Source organism: Chiloscyllium punctatum, chromosome 40 (assembly GCF_047496795.1).
Source record: "Chiloscyllium punctatum isolate Juve2018m chromosome 40, sChiPun1.3, whole genome shotgun sequence".
NCBI lineage: Eukaryota > Metazoa > Chordata > Chondrichthyes > Orectolobiformes > Hemiscylliidae > Chiloscyllium > Chiloscyllium punctatum.
The window spans coordinates 5,314,089-5,331,815 of NC_092778.1; the positions used below are offsets into that span (position 1 = coordinate 5,314,089).

The following is a 17,727-nucleotide window of genomic DNA, read 5'->3' on the forward strand; positions in this document are numbered from 1 at the left end:
TGAACCCAAGGTCTTCAGCCTAAAGATAGGGACACTATTACAGTGCCATCATATTGCAACTTACAGGACTTAATATTAAAATTGGCTCTTGTATATCCTACAAGTGACTACACTTCAAAAATGCTTCACTGACCGGAAAGTACTTTGGGATATTATGAATGGTGATAAAAGTCTTGGCAATAATCAGATTTCAAACAGAAATCTCCATCCCTGAAGAAAGGGAAAAAAAAATCAGTTTTAAAATATTTATTTATGCACAATTATGCCTCAATACAAAAAAATAATATTTTAGCTCCTTGCACTGAAGAGCCAGCTCCCCCCCTTAAAAAATGCATTTTTGCAAAGACCCACAGTTGATTCAGATGCTGTTAACAAGAGGGAGGAATGACTGGTGCAGATGACTGATATCTGAGAATACAGCAGTCATTATCTCCTCCTCCTATGTCAAACTCCTGGAAGTAGTCCAAATGCTGGAATCTAAGTACCTCGTTCCCCCAGCTGGTCCATCCGTGCTGCAGATTTCGGGCAAACAGCTCCAGGCAGTCTGGGTTTGGTCTGGTCAATCCTTTCAGCACCTCCCCAAGTGGCGGCTTGTGAGAATGAAGGAGACAGGGAACACTGACCAGCAGCTTGTGGTCAGGCACTATGGCTGTTTCGGTGGCATTTTCACCATTTTGTCTTCCTGAGCTTCCTTTATACCTGCCTAGAACCAGGATCTCATAGGGTTTCTTGTGGGTAGAGTCCAAAGGGACGACAAAGTCTCCATGCCTGGTTACCTTCACCCAGTGCCACTCGGCAACTACCTCAACGGACCAGCTGGGATATAACTGTTCCTTGACAAAGCGCAGGTGTCTTTGCCGATTGGTGACCCAGCTCACCACCAGGCAGCCTGGAGCCGAGAGTTCTGGCACAGGAATCTGTTGGATCTGCCATGGGAAGAGGTGACTGTAGCCTTTGCTTCTCTTGACTGACTTATTTTCCCAGGGTGGGTCCAAAGTAATCACGTCATACTTTTTGTAGCCCAAGAGGGGTTCCATGCAGGAGATATCTGACAGGAGAAAACTGGAGTGTGGTGGGAGCAAGTACCTCTGTCCCATCAACATTACAATTCTGGCACAGTCTGTACTGTTTTCAGTCAGGCGGCCCAGCAGATTCAGGTCTGCTGTGGAATCTGCCTCATCGCTTATTACCTGCACAGGCTGGTGCTGTTCCTGTGCCATCTGCTTTGCCATTGAGCAGAGCTCCACCAACATAGAGTCAGCAACCACCAGACTGATTTGTTTCTTAATGCATTCCCTTCCAGCCGGTACCTTTGAGACTATGCCTTGCTTCCCAAGCTCCGTGCTTTGCTCTATCAGCTTTCTGGTGCCACTCCGAATAGCCAGGCAGACCTGCTTATGGTATTCCTGTGCTTCTACCTCTCCCTGGTTCAGTGCGTGACGTTTCCTCTTGCGCTTTCTACCTTTTGTTCTTGAGTCTCCACACACTGTCTCTTGATCTCCTGTTGTTTCTGTGTCAGCAATGTGGGGCTTCTCAATGTCAAAATATGCTGCCTTGAAAATGTATCTACAGCATCGGGTATCAGGTGGCATGTGGTGGCAGCATCTGTATGACTGGTTGACGTAGGCTTGGTGATCCAGTAGCCATCCCACAGTGTCGCTCTTGACCACAGACATCACTGCCAACACTTGCAATAAAGAGTGTAGAATTTCAGTGTTGATTCCTACTTCCACTCTGATAACCCAGCCTCTTCTTTCACCATTAACTCGCCTACTTCCCTTTCTCCACTGACTCAGCTCTCCTCCACAAACATGCTTCTCCCCTGTCCGCCCTCACTTGTTTGAAAGGTGTGCAAAGAAATCGGTTTTCAGCAAATTATTAGCTGCTACTTCAGTTGTAAACTTGAAATTTCCGAACACCAGTATGGAAATCTGTGGATTAAATCCAAAAAAATTAAGTTAGTTTGCAATGAGACTATGATGACTGAGCACAAACTTTATTCTTGAGGACCAAACATAAAATAGATTTTGAAAGCACAATAAATAATCCATACACCATAAGGGTTAGTGCCATAGTTTAGATTATTGTATAACTGAGATAGCTACGTCACACTGACCATTTGATTCACTCAGGTCCAGCATCCTCCCTGCAAACATTGATTTGACAAGTATTGTAGTAAAATCTCAACAGTTGTAGTGCAATTTGACATGAGGACAGCACCTTCCACAGGGTAACCACACTGTGCCTTGTTAAGATGAGTTAACTGGCATTTATTGTGAGCCTTTCCCATTTTCAAAACCTGGTCAGGTTCATCGGAACATTTTGTCCGAAACATTGATTTTCCTGCTCCTCGGATGCTGCCTGACCTGCTGTGCTTTTCCAGCACCACTCTGATCTAAACTCTGGTTTCCAGCATCTGCAGTCCTCACTTTGCCTTGACAATGATGTTAGAAATGCTTAAAATACAGTTTATTTTAAAAGAATATAAGAACAGATCAAGGCATTAAATGTCTACTCCTATTCCCATGTTTTTGTGCATTGTAACATCTTCCAGTGTAGGCAGACATGCTTTGGTTTAGTTTTTTTAAAAGCAAAGCAGTACTTTTTCCTTCTGAAATGTACCCCTAATAAAGATGAAACTGAACATACTTTTCACAGTTTCACGAAAGTAAATGTTCCCACACTCCCTCCCTACCGGATTGGTCTGATGACTTCATAATTACTTTAAAGGTGGTAGTGGGGGAAGAATTTTTCATGGGTTCCAGAGTTTTTGGGATGTTGGGTCAGTGCGCAGAGATTCTCTACAACTTCTAACAATTCCTTCCTATTGGTTAAAATATTTGGGTATGCAATTCTATCAACAATTCCCATTCAGTTTTGCTCTCAGCTGTTGCAACATAATTGCACACTGAGGCACTAGGTAATCCTGTGGCTTGAAGTTCTAGAGTCTAGCTCAACTGTTTTCATCTTATAAATAAGATTATCACTGGAGGGAGAAAAATAACATTAAACCGACTTTGGGTAGGACTAAGGATACATTACCACTGCAGTTCTCATACAATGGAGTCAAAGTTAGTCTACAATGTAGCAAAACTGGGACTCCCTTTCAGTGTCTAACTTTTTTCTGTGTGTTTTGTTTTTGCAATGATCTATACAATTTGTCAGATCTGACATGGACTACTTGAACAATGAAAGGATTCAAATTTCAAATTTATTGTTGTGATGTATTAGTGGAAATAGTTTTCTAAATAAAGACATTTTCTGAATATGTGCAAGATCCTGTTTTCTAATTTGTTAAATTTTTGCTATGAAACTGCTAATTTGAAATAGAAAATGGATTTGTTTGCAGCTACCTATCGAAGTATTTTTGAAACACATATCTAGACGGTTTTGAAGAGGGAAATGCAACAGCCAACTTGCATACGGCAAGATCCTCCAAGCAGGAATGTGATAATTACCCTATGATCTGATTTAGGTGAGTATTGATCAAGAACATCAGGGAGTGCTCCTGCTCTTTGAAATAGTACCAAGCAACCTGACTGGTCAGACACGTTTAAGAATCTCATCCCAACCTCAACACCTCAAGCATTCTTGCACTCCTTCAGTATTTCATTGCGGTGGCAACGTGGATTTTGTGCTCAGATCTCTGCAGTGAAACTTGAACCCACAATCTTCTGCCTCAGAGTTCGAGCAGCTAGTCAAGCATGAGGCATTTTGTAGATATATCAAAGGTGATACATCAGATCTCCTGTTCAGCAAGGTGTGAAGATTACATAACCAAAGTATTAAGATACCAATCAACCGTGATCTAAATGAATATAAGAACCGATCAAGGCATTAAATGTCTACTCCTATTCCCATGTTTTTGTGCATTGTAACATCTTCCAGTGTAGGCAGACATGCTTTGGTTTAGTTTTTTTATTCGCTCACAGGTAGCATTGACTAGACCAGCATTTATTGCTCATCCCTAAATTACCAGAGTCAACCACATTGCTGGTTGGTCTGGAGTTACATATGGGCTAGACCAGGCACATTGAACATTCTAGGCCCTTCGGCCCTCTATGTTGTGCCAACCTGTGGAACCAATCTGAAGCCTATTTCATCCATATGCTTATCCAGTGATTATGGGATGGCACTACGCTTCCCTAAAGGACATCGGTGAGCAGGATGGTTCTTTGCCTTACAATCTGCAATGATTTCATGGTCAGAACTCTTAATTCAATCAAAGTTTCACCATCTGCCATGGCAGAATTCAAAAACAGGTTCGCAGAACATTAGAAATGAGAAATCATGACAGGTGTGGCAGCACCTGTGGACCAAAAGCAAAGTTAACGTTTCTGGTCCAGTGACCCTTCTTCAGAACTGATTGTAGCTAAGAAAAGATTGGTAGCTTTCTCTGCTGCAATTTCCCTGCAATTTGTGCTTTTGTTTCTGATTTCCAGCATCTGCGATTTTTTGGGGTTTATTTTTCCTCCAGAACGTTAGTTGAGTCTCTAGATGACTAGTCCAGCAATAACACTACTGGGGTTGTAATGAATCTTTGGAAATTCCTCTAGCACAGAATCAAAATGTAACTGTCCATTATTCTCTCTGGGACATAGTGTAAAAGAAATGTGACACTCACTTTACTACAGCAGTCTCTATTAGAGGATTCTGCGCACCACTCTTCCAGAGCTGCTCCTTTTGATTCTCTGCTGAGGAACTAGGAATTTAACAGGTCCAAATCTCAACCATCGAAATGAATAAACACTGACTAGGTAATTATTTCCTCATCCAGCATGCAAACAGCCCAACTCATAGTAGGAAGTTACATCACAGGAAGAGGAAGTTATATCATAAGCTGATTAGACTGTACCTTTAATAAATGCGAAAGGCTAGAGTGTTTGAATTTTACACTCTGGAATTTTCTTCTGCTGCTATTGTTGATTTAAAACATTGCTCAGTGACTCACTTAGTCCTGGAAGTTAAGACAATGACAATATTGCCATTGTATTATAGCACAGGAGATGATTCAGACCATATGACTTTACTCTCACTTTGAAAGCTCTGACCAATTAGTCACATTTGCTCTCCTGCTCTTTCCCCACAGATTTACAACTTTCTTGCCTTGATGAGGGCAGACCATTGTTGACTTGATGTGGAGGTGCCAATGTTGGGCTGGGGCAAACTAAGTCAGATGTCACATAACACCAGGTTATAGTCCAGGTGAAGTCACCTGATGAAGGAGCAGTGCTCTGAAAGGTTGTGACTTTAAATAAACATGTCGTGTGACTTCTGGCGTTGTTTACATGAACTTTAGTAAAGCCTTTAAGAAGGTTCTGCACGGATGGCTAATTAGTGAAGTTATATCACATGGGATGCAGGGTGAGCTTGCCAATTGGATACAAAATTGGCTTGACACAGAGAGAGGGTGGTGGTGGAGGTTGTTTTGCAGACTGGAAGCCTGTGACCAGTGGTATCCTACAGATTGATACAGGGTTTGCTTTTGTTTGTCATTTATATAAACAATTTAGTTAAGAACATTGGAGGCATGGTTCGTAAGTTTGTGGATGACACTAAAATAGTGCAAGTGAAGAAGCTTGTTGAAGGATTACAAAGAGATTTTGATCAATTTCATCAATGGGCTGAGGAGTGGCAGATGGTGTTTAATTTGGATAAATGCGAGCAATTGTATTTTGGTAAAACAAGCAAGGGCAGAACTTGTACAATTAATGGTAGGTTTCTGGGTGGTGTTGTAGAACAGAGAGTCATAGGGGTTCAAATACATAATTGTTTGAAATTTGCGACATAGGTAGGTGGGGTGATGAAGAAGGTGTTTAGTACACTTGCCTTCATTGCTCAGACTATTGAGTAAAGGAGTTAGGAAGTCATGTTGAGATTGTACCTGATGTTGGTGAGTCCTCTTCTGGAGGACTTTGTGCAGTTCTGGTTGCCCTGCTATAGGAAGGATATTCTTAAATTGGAGAGAGTTTACCAGGTTGTTGCTAGGAATGGAAGGTTTGCGTTATTAAAAAAAATAGGCTGGGACTTTTTTTCACTGGATTATAGGAGCTTGAGGGGTGATCTTATGGAGGTTTAAGGTAAATAGAAATGGTCTTTTCCTTCGGATGGGGGAGTTCAAAACTAGGGAGAGAGGAGGAAGCTTTAAAAAGGACATGAGGGGCAATTTATTTATACAGAGAATGATGTGTGTATGGAATGAACTACCAGAGGATGTGGTAGATGCAGATTCAGTTATAACATTTAAAAGACATTTGGATAAGTACATGAATAGGAAAGGTTTGGAGGGATATGGGCCAAATGCAGGCAAGTGGGACTAGTTTGGTTTGAGAATGTGGTTGACTTGTTGGACTGAACCATCTGTTTCCATGCTGTATGACTCTATGATTATGGCTCTAAGTATTTAATTGACTCCTCCTTGAGAGTACAGTCTGGTCTTTGAGAATGTCTGGTCTTCTATAACATGCTAGTTGTGTTCTCATGTAACCTCGCATTACAGAAAACCGCGCAGTAGAAATAATGGGGTCAATGGGAAAAACAGGGTTGGGGAGAACTACCAAAAATATCAGTAGAAATTAAAACAAAAATTGTAGTTAGCCTAATCCAAAATATAGTGCAGTCTAAGTAAATGTTAAAATCATATATTTCAATGAAATAATGTCATAAATTTAGCACTTTATCCAGAAAAATTGGAAGGTAACTTGAAGGGGTTTCTGAGTCTGCTGAGTTATAGTGCTGTATTAAGATAGGGGCTGAGGGTTATCATCAGTATCATCAACACTTTGAGGTGCAGTTCTAGTTGCAGGGTTAAAACGAAAAAAATTAGTTCAGAGGTAGATAGCTGTGGTTCATTGACCTCAGACTGTTTCTTGGGTGTTGACTTAAAAGCATCTAGTTTTTGCTGCTTTTCCATCTTTCTCCTTTCATGAAGAAGCTGTTCATAGAGTGACACATAAGACTTTATGCCACAAACTGCCATCCTCCTGCACTCTGCATAGTCATCATTGTCTTCTAAGAGGCTGCAACTGCTTTTCAACTTCCCTCCGGATAGTAGACAAAAGAGAAGTGGAATGTTTTCGGGATGCTGCATCCTGGACTTAACTGTCTTCATCTTGAGCTTCAATTTCCCCAGCAAAAGGTTGTTGTAGATCAGCTATGGAGAGGTCTTCACAATGGGACTGAAGCAGTTCCTCGATATCCTCAGTCTCCACTTCTGCAAATCCAACTTGCTTTGCGAGAGCGACACAATGTGCTTTGATTGCTCAAAGCTCCTCTAATGGCCCAATGCCTTTAAAATTATGAAGAAAATCTGGGAGAAGATTCTGTCAAACTGCATGCAAGCAGTCCTGACTGACATCACCCCAGGTCTCCACAATTATGTCAATAGCATTCTTAATGTTAAAGCTCTTCCAACATTGAAGAACACTCATTGTCCCCCTCAGTAGCTGCAATCAGCTTCCTGAATGTGCGCCTTAAGTAAAAAGCTTTAAAAGCTGCTGTTGCATCCTGGTCCATGGGTTGAATTGGAGAGGTTGTGTTCAGAGCTTGAAGTAGTACTTTGATGTTTTCAGGAAGTTCACCAGTGGTGGAGGATGGTTTGGTGCATTGTCCAGAGTGAGGAGACTCTTGAGATCCAAATTTTTCTACTGAAAAAATTCTAAAAACATCAACAATAACGTCAGAAAAAAACTTTGTGTCATCATCCAACCTCTTTTGCTTGACCTGAAGTAAACACCTTGATTGGACTCAGCGTACCGTGACGCCTAGTGCTGTAGATGGAATCGCCTAATAGCCAACAGGACTTTGTATTTTAAAAAAATCTTTCCCCAATTCACCAATTGCATTTCAGTCAAATTGCGTTGATGAAATGTGTGTTTATAGGAGAACAACCTGTACTATTTCATCTGCTTGCATCACCCTTGTATCCAGACAATTTTCAATGTTACTCACCACTCATTAGAGAACTGTAAATGCTGGAGATCAGACTGAATAAAGATTGCTGTGTTTTTTCCAACTCCACTCTTTATCCACTTGCCACTAATTATAGCAAGCTTAGATGGTGGCCAGATTGTATGGCGTATGGAACAGACTGTTTCAGTATTTGAGTAATGATGAACAGTGCTGAACATTGTGCATTATCAGTGAATATTTCTACTTCTATTCTAATGAAGGAAGGTCAATGATGAAGCAGCTAAAATGGTTAAACAGAGAACACTATCCTGAAGTTTTCCTGCAGTGAATTTCCAGGACTGAGATGATTGACTTCCAACAATCACAATCTATCTTCCAACAATCTTTGCGCTGCAACCAATAGAGATTTTCCCCCAGATTCCAATCGATTCCAATTCTGCTTTGGCTCCCTGATGTCACATTCTGTCAAATATTGTCTTGATGATGAGAAGTCACTCCCACCTCACCTCTGGAGTTCAGTTTTTTGTCCTTTGGACCAAGGCCCTGAGGGCCACACATAGATCCTGACCTAGTATAGGCTACAGAAAAGAACAGCCCTCAGACTAGCCGAATATCAATCGGGTAGACCCTTTGCCAGATAGTGAATGTTGATAGGTGTTGTGTGAAGCCAAAATCCAGTGTGGCCACTCACCCTGGCCAAGTAGCCAGTCTGGCATCTTGGGAGAATCAGAGCACTTGTAAAAGTGGCGATGTGGTTTAGCGGTAGCATTCTTGTCTCTTACTCAGAAATGATGTGGAGGTACTGGTGTTGGACTGGGGTCAAGAAGGTCAGAAGTCACTCAACACCTGGTTATAGTCTAACAGGTTTATTTGAAATCCCAAGTGTTTGGAGCGCTGCCCCTTCGTCAGGTCACTCCATCTGATAAAGGAGCAGTTCTCTGAAAGCTTGTGATTTCAAATAAACCTGTTGGAGTTGTGTGACTTCTGACCTTACTCAGAAAGTTATGGGATCAAGTTTCACTCCTGAAATTTAAGCTCAAAATTCTAGATGTTACGCCCCCTGGAGGGTTGTACTATGGGAGGTATTTTGTGTAAGACAATAAACTAAGGTCCCAACTGCTATCTTATGTAGATGTAAAAGATGCCTCCTACTATTTTGAAGAATGACAGAGCTGTTTTGCACGAAACTTTAATGATATTTATTCAGGGATAGATATTAGTTAAAAACAGATTTCTGCCGATTATTATATTATTATTATATTACTGTTTGTGCAACAAGTATCTGCAAAGTGGCTGCTGCTTTAGCTACATTACAACTACACTTCATTAGCTGTAAACTACTTTGGGAGAACCTGGGATTATGAAAAGTGCAAGTCTTATTCTGCAATCCTGGGCAGCCACTGCTCCCCAAACCGTGAATTCCTCATTATCAAATGCCGCCCCTTCTATCTACCACAGGAATTTACCGCTGTTGTACTAACTGCTGTGTATATACCGTCACAAGCAAAGGTTGAGGAAGCTCTGGATGTGCTGTACTCCACCACTAATACCCTGGAGACAGAACACCCCGAGGTCCTGTTTATTGTAACTGGCGACTTCAAGCCAATCTAAGGAAAGTGTTGCCCAGGTACCACTGCTCCTTCCCCCCCCGCCCCCCCCCCCGCCTCATTTCAGGAACTCTGACCACAATGCCGTGTTTCTTCTCCCGGCTGACAGGCAAAAACTCAAGCAGGAGACCCCCCCTTCGCAGATACAGGTCCAGTGCTGGTTGGAGGAGGCAGAGGATCAACTCCTGTGCTGTCTGGAATCGGCTGATTGGGCCAAGTTCAAACAGTCCGCAGGTACCTTGGACGAGTACGCCAGCACTGGCACAGACTTTATCAGCAAGTGTGTGGAGGACTGCACCCTGAAAACGTCAATCCGGGTGTTCCCCAATAGGAAACCCTGGATGAATCAGGACATACAGAACCTACTAAAAACCAGGCGTAAGATCAGGAGACCCACTCAAGTATAAGGAATCCAAGTATGGCCTTCGCAGAGCCATTAAGACAGCCAAGGACTAATACCGATTCAAACTAGAGACCCAGACAGACACCCGGCAACTATGGCAAGGACTGAATGACATCACAGGTTCTAAAAAGAGACAGTGCAAGATAGCAGATGATGACAAGTCCCTCTCAGATCATCTCAACACCTTCTAAGCTCGCTTTGAGCAGATTTTCAGCAGAGAGGTAACACCTATTCCGACAAATCCTGGCGAACCTATCCCAAAAGTCAATGGATCAGAGGTGAGATCAGTTTTCCTTCATGTGAATCCAAGGAAAGCGATGGGACCAGATGGAGTACCAGGCCGTACACTCAGAGCATGTGCAGATCAACTGGCAGAGGTCTTCTCGGACATCTTCAACCTCTCCCTGCAGCAGGCCACTGTTCCTGCCTGTTTCAAGAGGGCCAACATCATCCCAATGCCCAAGAAGGCTAAGGCAGCAGATCTCAATGACTACTTCAGTGGTCATGAAGTGCTTTGAAAGGCTGGTCATGGCTTAAACAACTCCAGCCTCCTCAATACTCTTGACCCACTCTAATTTGCCTATCAGACCAACAGATCCATGTCAGATGTCATATCACTTGCCTTTCACTGCTCCCTAGAACATCTTGACACCAAGAACAGCTACATAACCATCCTACTCACTCACTACAGCTCAGCCTTCAACACTATTATCCCCTCGAGTCTGATTACTAAACTTAGTGATCTTGGACTAAGCCCCACTCTCTGCAACTGGATCCTCAGTTTCCTAACCCAGAGGCTACAATCAGTGACGATTGGGGACAACATTTCATCCTTACTAACACTCAACACTGGACCCTCCCAGGGGTACGTACTCAATCCCCTACTGTACTCACTGTATACCCATGACTGCATCATCAAATACCAGACTAATGCCATTTATAAGTTCGCTGATGACACGATAGTCGATCGAATCTCAGATGGTGACAAAACAGCCTACAGACAGGAGGTGGAAGACCTGGAAAAATGGTGCACTGAGAGTAACCTAGCTCTCAATGCTGGCAAAACCAAGAAACTCATTATTGACTTTCAGCAGGATGTTTCTCATGCCCCCCCTTACACATTAACAGCACAGAGATGGAACGAGTGGAGAGTGTCAAGCTCCTGGGGGTGGTCATTCACAACAAGCTTTCTTGGACTCTTCGTGGGGATGCACTGGTTACAAAGTCTCCTCTTCCTCAGGCAGCTGAGGAAATTTGGCATGATGGCGAATCCCTTTCCAACTTTTATAGGTGCGCCATAGAGAGCACTGTGTCTGGATGTATCACTACCTGGTATGGCAACTGTACCATTCAAGATCGGAGACAGTTACAGAGAGGGTGAACTCGACCCGGACAATCACAAAGGCCAACCTCCCATCTATAGAATCCATCTACCAGGCCCACTGTCAAGGAAAGGCCGCCAGCATTCTCAAAGATCCATCGCACTCTGCAAATGTTTTTCTAAAACCTCTACCATCGGGGAGAAGGTGCAGAAGCCTGAACACACGCACCAGCTGGTTTCGTAACAGTTTCTCGCCTCCTGTTGTCAGAATACTGAATGGACTCTCAAACTCTTAACATTCACCTGCACCTGTGTTTTGTTTTTGCCACTGTTTACCTATTATTTACTTACCTATGCTACTTAACTCTGTGATCTGCCTGTATTGCTTGCAAGACAAAGCTCTTCGCTGTGCCTCAGTACACGTGATAATCAATTCAATTCAATATTCAACCAATCACAGACCTTTTTTTGTTCATCTTCCCACCCTTTCCACTTTTGCTTAATGAAAACTTCTTACATTTCTACCTTTTTCCAGGTCTGATGAAAAGTCACTGACCCGAAATATTAAACTCTATTTCTCTCTGAGCAGAAACTGGTGTTTATTATGAGTAACAGGCACAAAGGTGTAGTATGATCACATTCCTGCTAGTGGCGCTACTGAGTCATTGAAAGTTGAGCTCTCAGCGAGGAATTGCAACAGGACAGAAGTGTACCCTGTATAAAATAAAGAACTGTGGATTTTGGAGATCTGAAACAAAAACAGAAATTGGTGAAGAAACTCAGCAGGGCTGGCAGCATCTTTGGGATTAAAGCAGGGTTAACATTTCAAGTCCAGTGATGCTTCATTGAAGACCTGCTGAATTTAGAGTCATAGAGATGTACAGCACAAAAACAGACCCTTCGGTCCAACTCGTCCAAGCTGACCAGATAGCCGCCTCTAAGCTAGTCCCATTTACCAGCAGTTGGCCCATATCCCTGTAAACCCTTCCTATTCACACACTGATCCAGATGCCTTTTAAATGCTGTATATGTACCAGCCTATACCACTTCCTCTGGCAGCTCATTCCATACACACACCACCCTCTGCCCCTTAGGTCCCTTTAAAATTTTTCCCCTCTCACCCTGAACCTATGCCAATTTCTGCATTTTGTATTCTTTATATATTTATTACATTATATTTTTCTTCTGAAGTTTCTTCTATTCTTTGCTCTGTTAGGTTACCTATGGCTGAGTTGGGAGCACACTTTTTCTCATTCAGAATATTGTGGGTTCAAGTGCCCTAAAGAAACCTGCCATGTTTTCTACAATATATCAGTGACTACATTTCAAAAGTAAACCACTGACTGGATAGAATGTCCTGAGTTTAGATTCCGAGTCTCTTTTCCTCCTCTCCCTAATGCTCCGATAGTACTTTTTAAAAGCATATAGAACCTCCGAGAAATGTTTATAGAGTAAATAAGGGGAAACTGTTTGGTGGGGGAATTACCAACAGATTGAAGATAATTGGCTAAAATCTCTGATGAGAGATGAGTATCTCTCACACATTAAGTTGTGATGATCTGGAATGCACTGTCTGAAAAAGATAGTGGAAGCAGAGTCAATGAAAATATTGCAAATGTGAATTGGATAATTTAAGAATTATAGGGAGAAAGCAGGGATAGGGGGAGGTGGTGCTGATTGAAGAACTGATTGGAAGAGTCAGTACAAGTACACTCTTCAAATGGACTCCTCTGTCTGTGAAATTCTGATTCAGCCAAGTGACTTTCATTCCTCTCATCTATGAATCTTGATAAAGAGTGGCAAACCATCTTACTGTGATGAGAGAGGGTGAGCAATTAACTGATTTTCAGTTAAATCTATCCCCGTTTTCACACAATCTTCACATATCCATCCATCCAAAAGGGATTGCTAGAAAGTGATCAGAAGAAAGAATCTAATTTCATCCCTCTGCATAGCTAATGCATCAACCACCCTCTATCAAAACTACTATAACCGAGACTGATTAACACAGCACAGAGTGAGACTAGAATCTCCCTCCTTCCTGCTCTATATGTCTCAACTACACAGGTAAGCTATACATCATTACTGTTAAAGTTTATGTCTTGTTACTACTGTTTATAATAAGTACAGTGCTTCAGTCCAGTAAGTACTATGCCACTTACTCTGATTATATGACAAGTCTCTGAGCTGCAAATGGGGTAAAATAATGCACAATGACATGGGTTTTTTTTTAATGAACAGTAATTAGGTCGAACAAGCCAACAACTTACTGATGGATCTCAAAGACCTTCTCACCATGTCCCTCACTCAACTCCTAGATTGAGGAACATGTCCAGTCCAGAGATCTGAGCATAAAATCAAGGTTGACATCGAAATGTAATCCTGAGGGTCTATGGGTGCTGCCATTGGGTGCAATGTTAAACCAAGGCTGCATCACAAAATACTGGAAATCTGAAATTAAAATAGAAACAAACACAAAAACAAGTTTTGAAATGTTAACTCTATTTATTGCTCCAGACCTGCAGAGTGTTTCAGTTATTTTGGTTTTTACTCCACTGTCCCTCTTCGATGGATATAAAATAAATTCCCATGACAGTAGTTCAAAAAAGAGCAGGGATTTCTCCCAATAACCTGGCATGTACTTATCCATCAACCAATACTGAAAAAAAAATTCCCCATGAGAGGCTCATTCAGAAAGTAAGGAGCCATGGGATACAGGGAATTTGGCTGGCTGGATACAGAATTTGCCGGTGCATAGAGGACAGAGGGTGGTAGTAGATGGGAAGTATTCAATATGGAGCTTGGTGACCATTGCTGTTCTGGGACCTCTGCTCTTTGTGATTTTTACAAATGACTTGGATGAGGAAGTAGAAGGGTGGGTTAGTAAGTTTGCCGATGGCACGATGTTTGGTGGAGTTCTAGATAGTGTAGAGGGCTGTTGTAGGTTGCAGTGGGACATTAACGGGATGCAGAACTGGGCTGAGAAGTGGCAGATGGAGTTCACCCTAGAAAAGTGTGAAGTGATTCATTTTGGAAGGTTGAATTTGAATGCAGAATACAGGGTTAAAGGCAGGAATTTTAGCTGTGTGGATGAACAGAGGGATCTTGGGGTCCACATCCATAGATCCCTCAAAGTTGCCATCCAAGTTGATAGAATTGTTAAGAAGGTGTATGTTGTTTTGACTTTCATTAGCAGGGGGGATTGAGTTTAAGAGCCATGAGGCTATGCTGCAGCTCTATAGTGCCCTGGTTAGACCACACTCAGAATATTGTGTTCAGTTCTGATCATCTCATTATAGGAAGAATGTGGAAGGTTTGGAGAGGGTGCAGAGGAGATTTATCAAGAAGCTGCCTGGACTGGAGGGCATGTCTTATGAAGAATATTTGAGAGAGCTAGGGCTTTTCTCATTGGAGCAAAGAAGGATGAGAGGTGACTTAATAGAGGAGTACAAGATGATGAGAGGCATAGATAGAGTGGATAGCCAGAGACTTTTTCCCAGGGTGGAAATGACTATCACAAGGGGGCATAATTTTAAGGTGACTGGAGGAAGGTTTAGGGGTGATGTCAGACGTGGGTTCTTTACACAGAGAGTGCTGGGTGCATGGAATGCACTGCCAGCAGCGGTAGTAGAGTCAGATACATTAGGCGCATTTAGATGACTCTTGGATAGGCACACGAATGACAGTAAAATATAGCGTACATTGGTTAGATTGATCTTAGAATAGGATAAAAGGTTGGCACAACAGCGAGGGCCAAAGGGCCTTTACTGTGCTGTACTGTTCTATGTTCTATGTTTCCAATTGTGAGAGTATGTTCTGGGTAAACTGACTGCCATGTATCCTATATTCAGGGTGACTGACTGTTAACAATAAAATCAAATTTAATTCCGTAATTTCACCTCTGAATTGAACTCAGAGTTAATTTTCTTGCTACCATTCAATGCTGTTTAATTTGTGTTGATATATCGTCTTTTTATGATTCAGACAATTCATGCCATAATTGATCTCAGTAAAAGCTTAATATAAATGTGAAATCCTGTGAAAGATGTTCGTTTATGTGATACTATGTTGGCTTGCACAGAAATGTTAACTCTGCTTTCTCTCCACAGATGCTGCCAGACCTGCTGAGTTTTCCCAACAATTTCTGCTTTTGTTCCTTCAAAACAACTTGCTTGGATGTACAACATTTTGCAACATCCTATGGTTAGGAAAAGTTTTGTGGTACAGTGGTCCATCCCTAGCTCTGAGACAGAAGCTACAGGTCCAAGTTCCACTCTAGGATTTGATAGCTAAGGAAGGTGCATTCATAATGCAGCTGGTAATCCTTACAACATACAGCCTCAGGCGACTCTCTGTGTGGAGTTTGCACATTCTCCCCGTGTCTGCGTGGGTTTCCTCCGGGTGCTCCGGTTTCCTCCCACAGTCCAAAGATGTGCAGGTTAGGTGAATTGGCCGTGCTAAATTGCCCGTAGTGTTAGGTGAAGGGGTAAATATAGGAGTATTGGTCTGGGTGGTATACGCTTCAGCAGGTCGGTGTGGAGTTGTTGGGCCGAAGGGCCTGTTTCCACACTGTAAGTAATCTAATATGTCAATGACAGTCAGTAACAGCAGGTGATATCCCTGATCATCCATGTGATGACATAAATTGGAGCTTCTACCATCATTGTCCATGCCTCCAGGCAACAATATACATGTAAACACAAATGTTGCCACAGCATCTTGGACTCCTTGGGAGACTTGTTGGCTCAGTTGGTTGGAGAGTATCAGATAGGTATCAATAGCACAGGATTCAATCTCTGTTCTGCTGGATTCAAGACTTGCCTCCTTATTCTCTGTGATTGAGGCTATTGGTTTGATCTGCCTTTGGGAATAGAACTCAATAAGATCTCTGTAACTTTTATTCTTCACCTGTTTCACAATCCAGGTTGTACATTAGTTGTAAGTTACATTGTGCCTTGTCTTTTCAGTCCACATTGTTTGTCGTGTGTATCCAGTATTGTCTATGGCTGTAATGTTTATTCAGTGTCATTTACAAGCCTCCTGATAGCATAGTAGTGCACTGTTTGCTATTCTGGGAATCCAGCCTTTTGAATCTTGTGAATTACTACGCAGCATCGTGTAGATGGTTTGTTCTGCTACGATTGTGTCTCAGTAATGAACGGAATGAACGTTTGCAGTGGTGGATGAGGTGCCAATCAAGTGGGGCTGTTCTGCCTTCATTGTGTCGAGCTCTTTGAGTGTTGTCACAGCTGCACCAATCTGGCATATGGATTGTATTTCATCACACTCCTGACTTGTTCTTTCGAGACGGTGGGCAGTCATTCTCCTGATCAGTGGCTAATTGACTCCATGATGAAAAGTGCGTGTGTGGCTGCTGTACAAGCACAGGATTAAGCAAGGCTATGATGATCCCCCACAAAAGTGAGTGAACACTCTGACAACCTGTATTATACTAGGAACACATACACAGTGTCTGGGCATTTGGGACAAGGTCAGCTGTGCTCCATGGAGAAGCAGCCAGCAGATCAATGGGTCAATGCCATAAAGAATTGAGAGGGAAAGTCAGGAGGAAAATACCTGTACCTCCTTCAAGGAAAATGAATGATTTCTCCACTTCCCCCAGTACGTAATCAGACTGGAAGAATTGGCACCTCTTATTTTTGAGCGTTGACGTGACGTCACGTAGCAATAAATTGTAGAGTGTTAGTTTTGACTGTCAGTTCAGTCACAATGACCTAGTCTGTGGTTTTCAATTGTTGGGAATGTCTACTGTATCATTTCCCTGAATCATTCATGTGGTCAATGAAAGAACAAGAATTGAGGTGGGCCAATGAGAATTTAATGCAGTTGGTCCTACAGTCTGGAAATAAATCCAGGATCCTCTCAACTCCCCCACTTATAAATAGTTTGTTAAGGAAGATAATTGATGCTCTCTTTTCCTACCGGTTACAATCTCTCAAAGGCACTGCCTATTCTTCAGTACTTTATTTTATATCATTGTTGTTTGGTTGTAACACTAACACCACTGAGGCAGAAAACTATAGTTTCGGGCTATTTAAAAATCAGCTGTGTTGGTGGCTGCAGAAACATCTAGAATTAGGTCAGATAAGGATGGTAAGTTATGGATATCAGTGAACCATGTGGGTTTGTGTACCAATTTGACTGCTTATATCTCCTTTTATGTATCACCTATCTTCTTTGTACATTACTATCAGAGGGTTAACTAAACTTCCAATGAAGTTCACTTCCAGCTCTGATTTGAAACAAGTTGCCACTCTTACAGCAGGCAGAGAATTTAACTTACATTTATTCAAAGATACTGTAATCACTTAAATATCTAATAAACTTATACAACTTACAGCAAGGGCTCAGACCTTATGTACATCTTAACTGGCCACATGACCTATCCAGTCTAATATCACAGTACATTTCTGGTAGCCTTCTTCAATAACGTAATTCTTTTTCAAAATAATTTATGAAATTAG

The 17,727-nt window shown here is 42.1% G+C and overlaps 1 protein-coding gene across 3 annotated transcripts in view; it reads right to left on the reverse strand.

Moving 5' to 3' along the window:
- Positions 1–62: 62 nt before the first annotated feature.
- The window catches only part of mettl4 (methyltransferase 4, N6-adenosine), a 50,611-nt gene continuing 32,946 nt past the window's right edge, over positions 63–17,727 (reverse strand). For 2 of the 3 annotated variants that reach the window (XM_072559234.1, XM_072559235.1), the window contains one exon: positions 63–1,931. In XM_072559234.1, the coding sequence (XP_072415335.1) occupies positions 369–1,676 (1,308 nt within the window). In that variant the 5' untranslated portion in view covers positions 1,677–1,931 and the 3' untranslated portion in view covers positions 63–368. Of the gene's footprint in view, positions 1,932–4,624; positions 4,678–17,727 lie in introns of those variants that run through there. The other variant, XM_072559236.1, reaches the window with a different exon arrangement.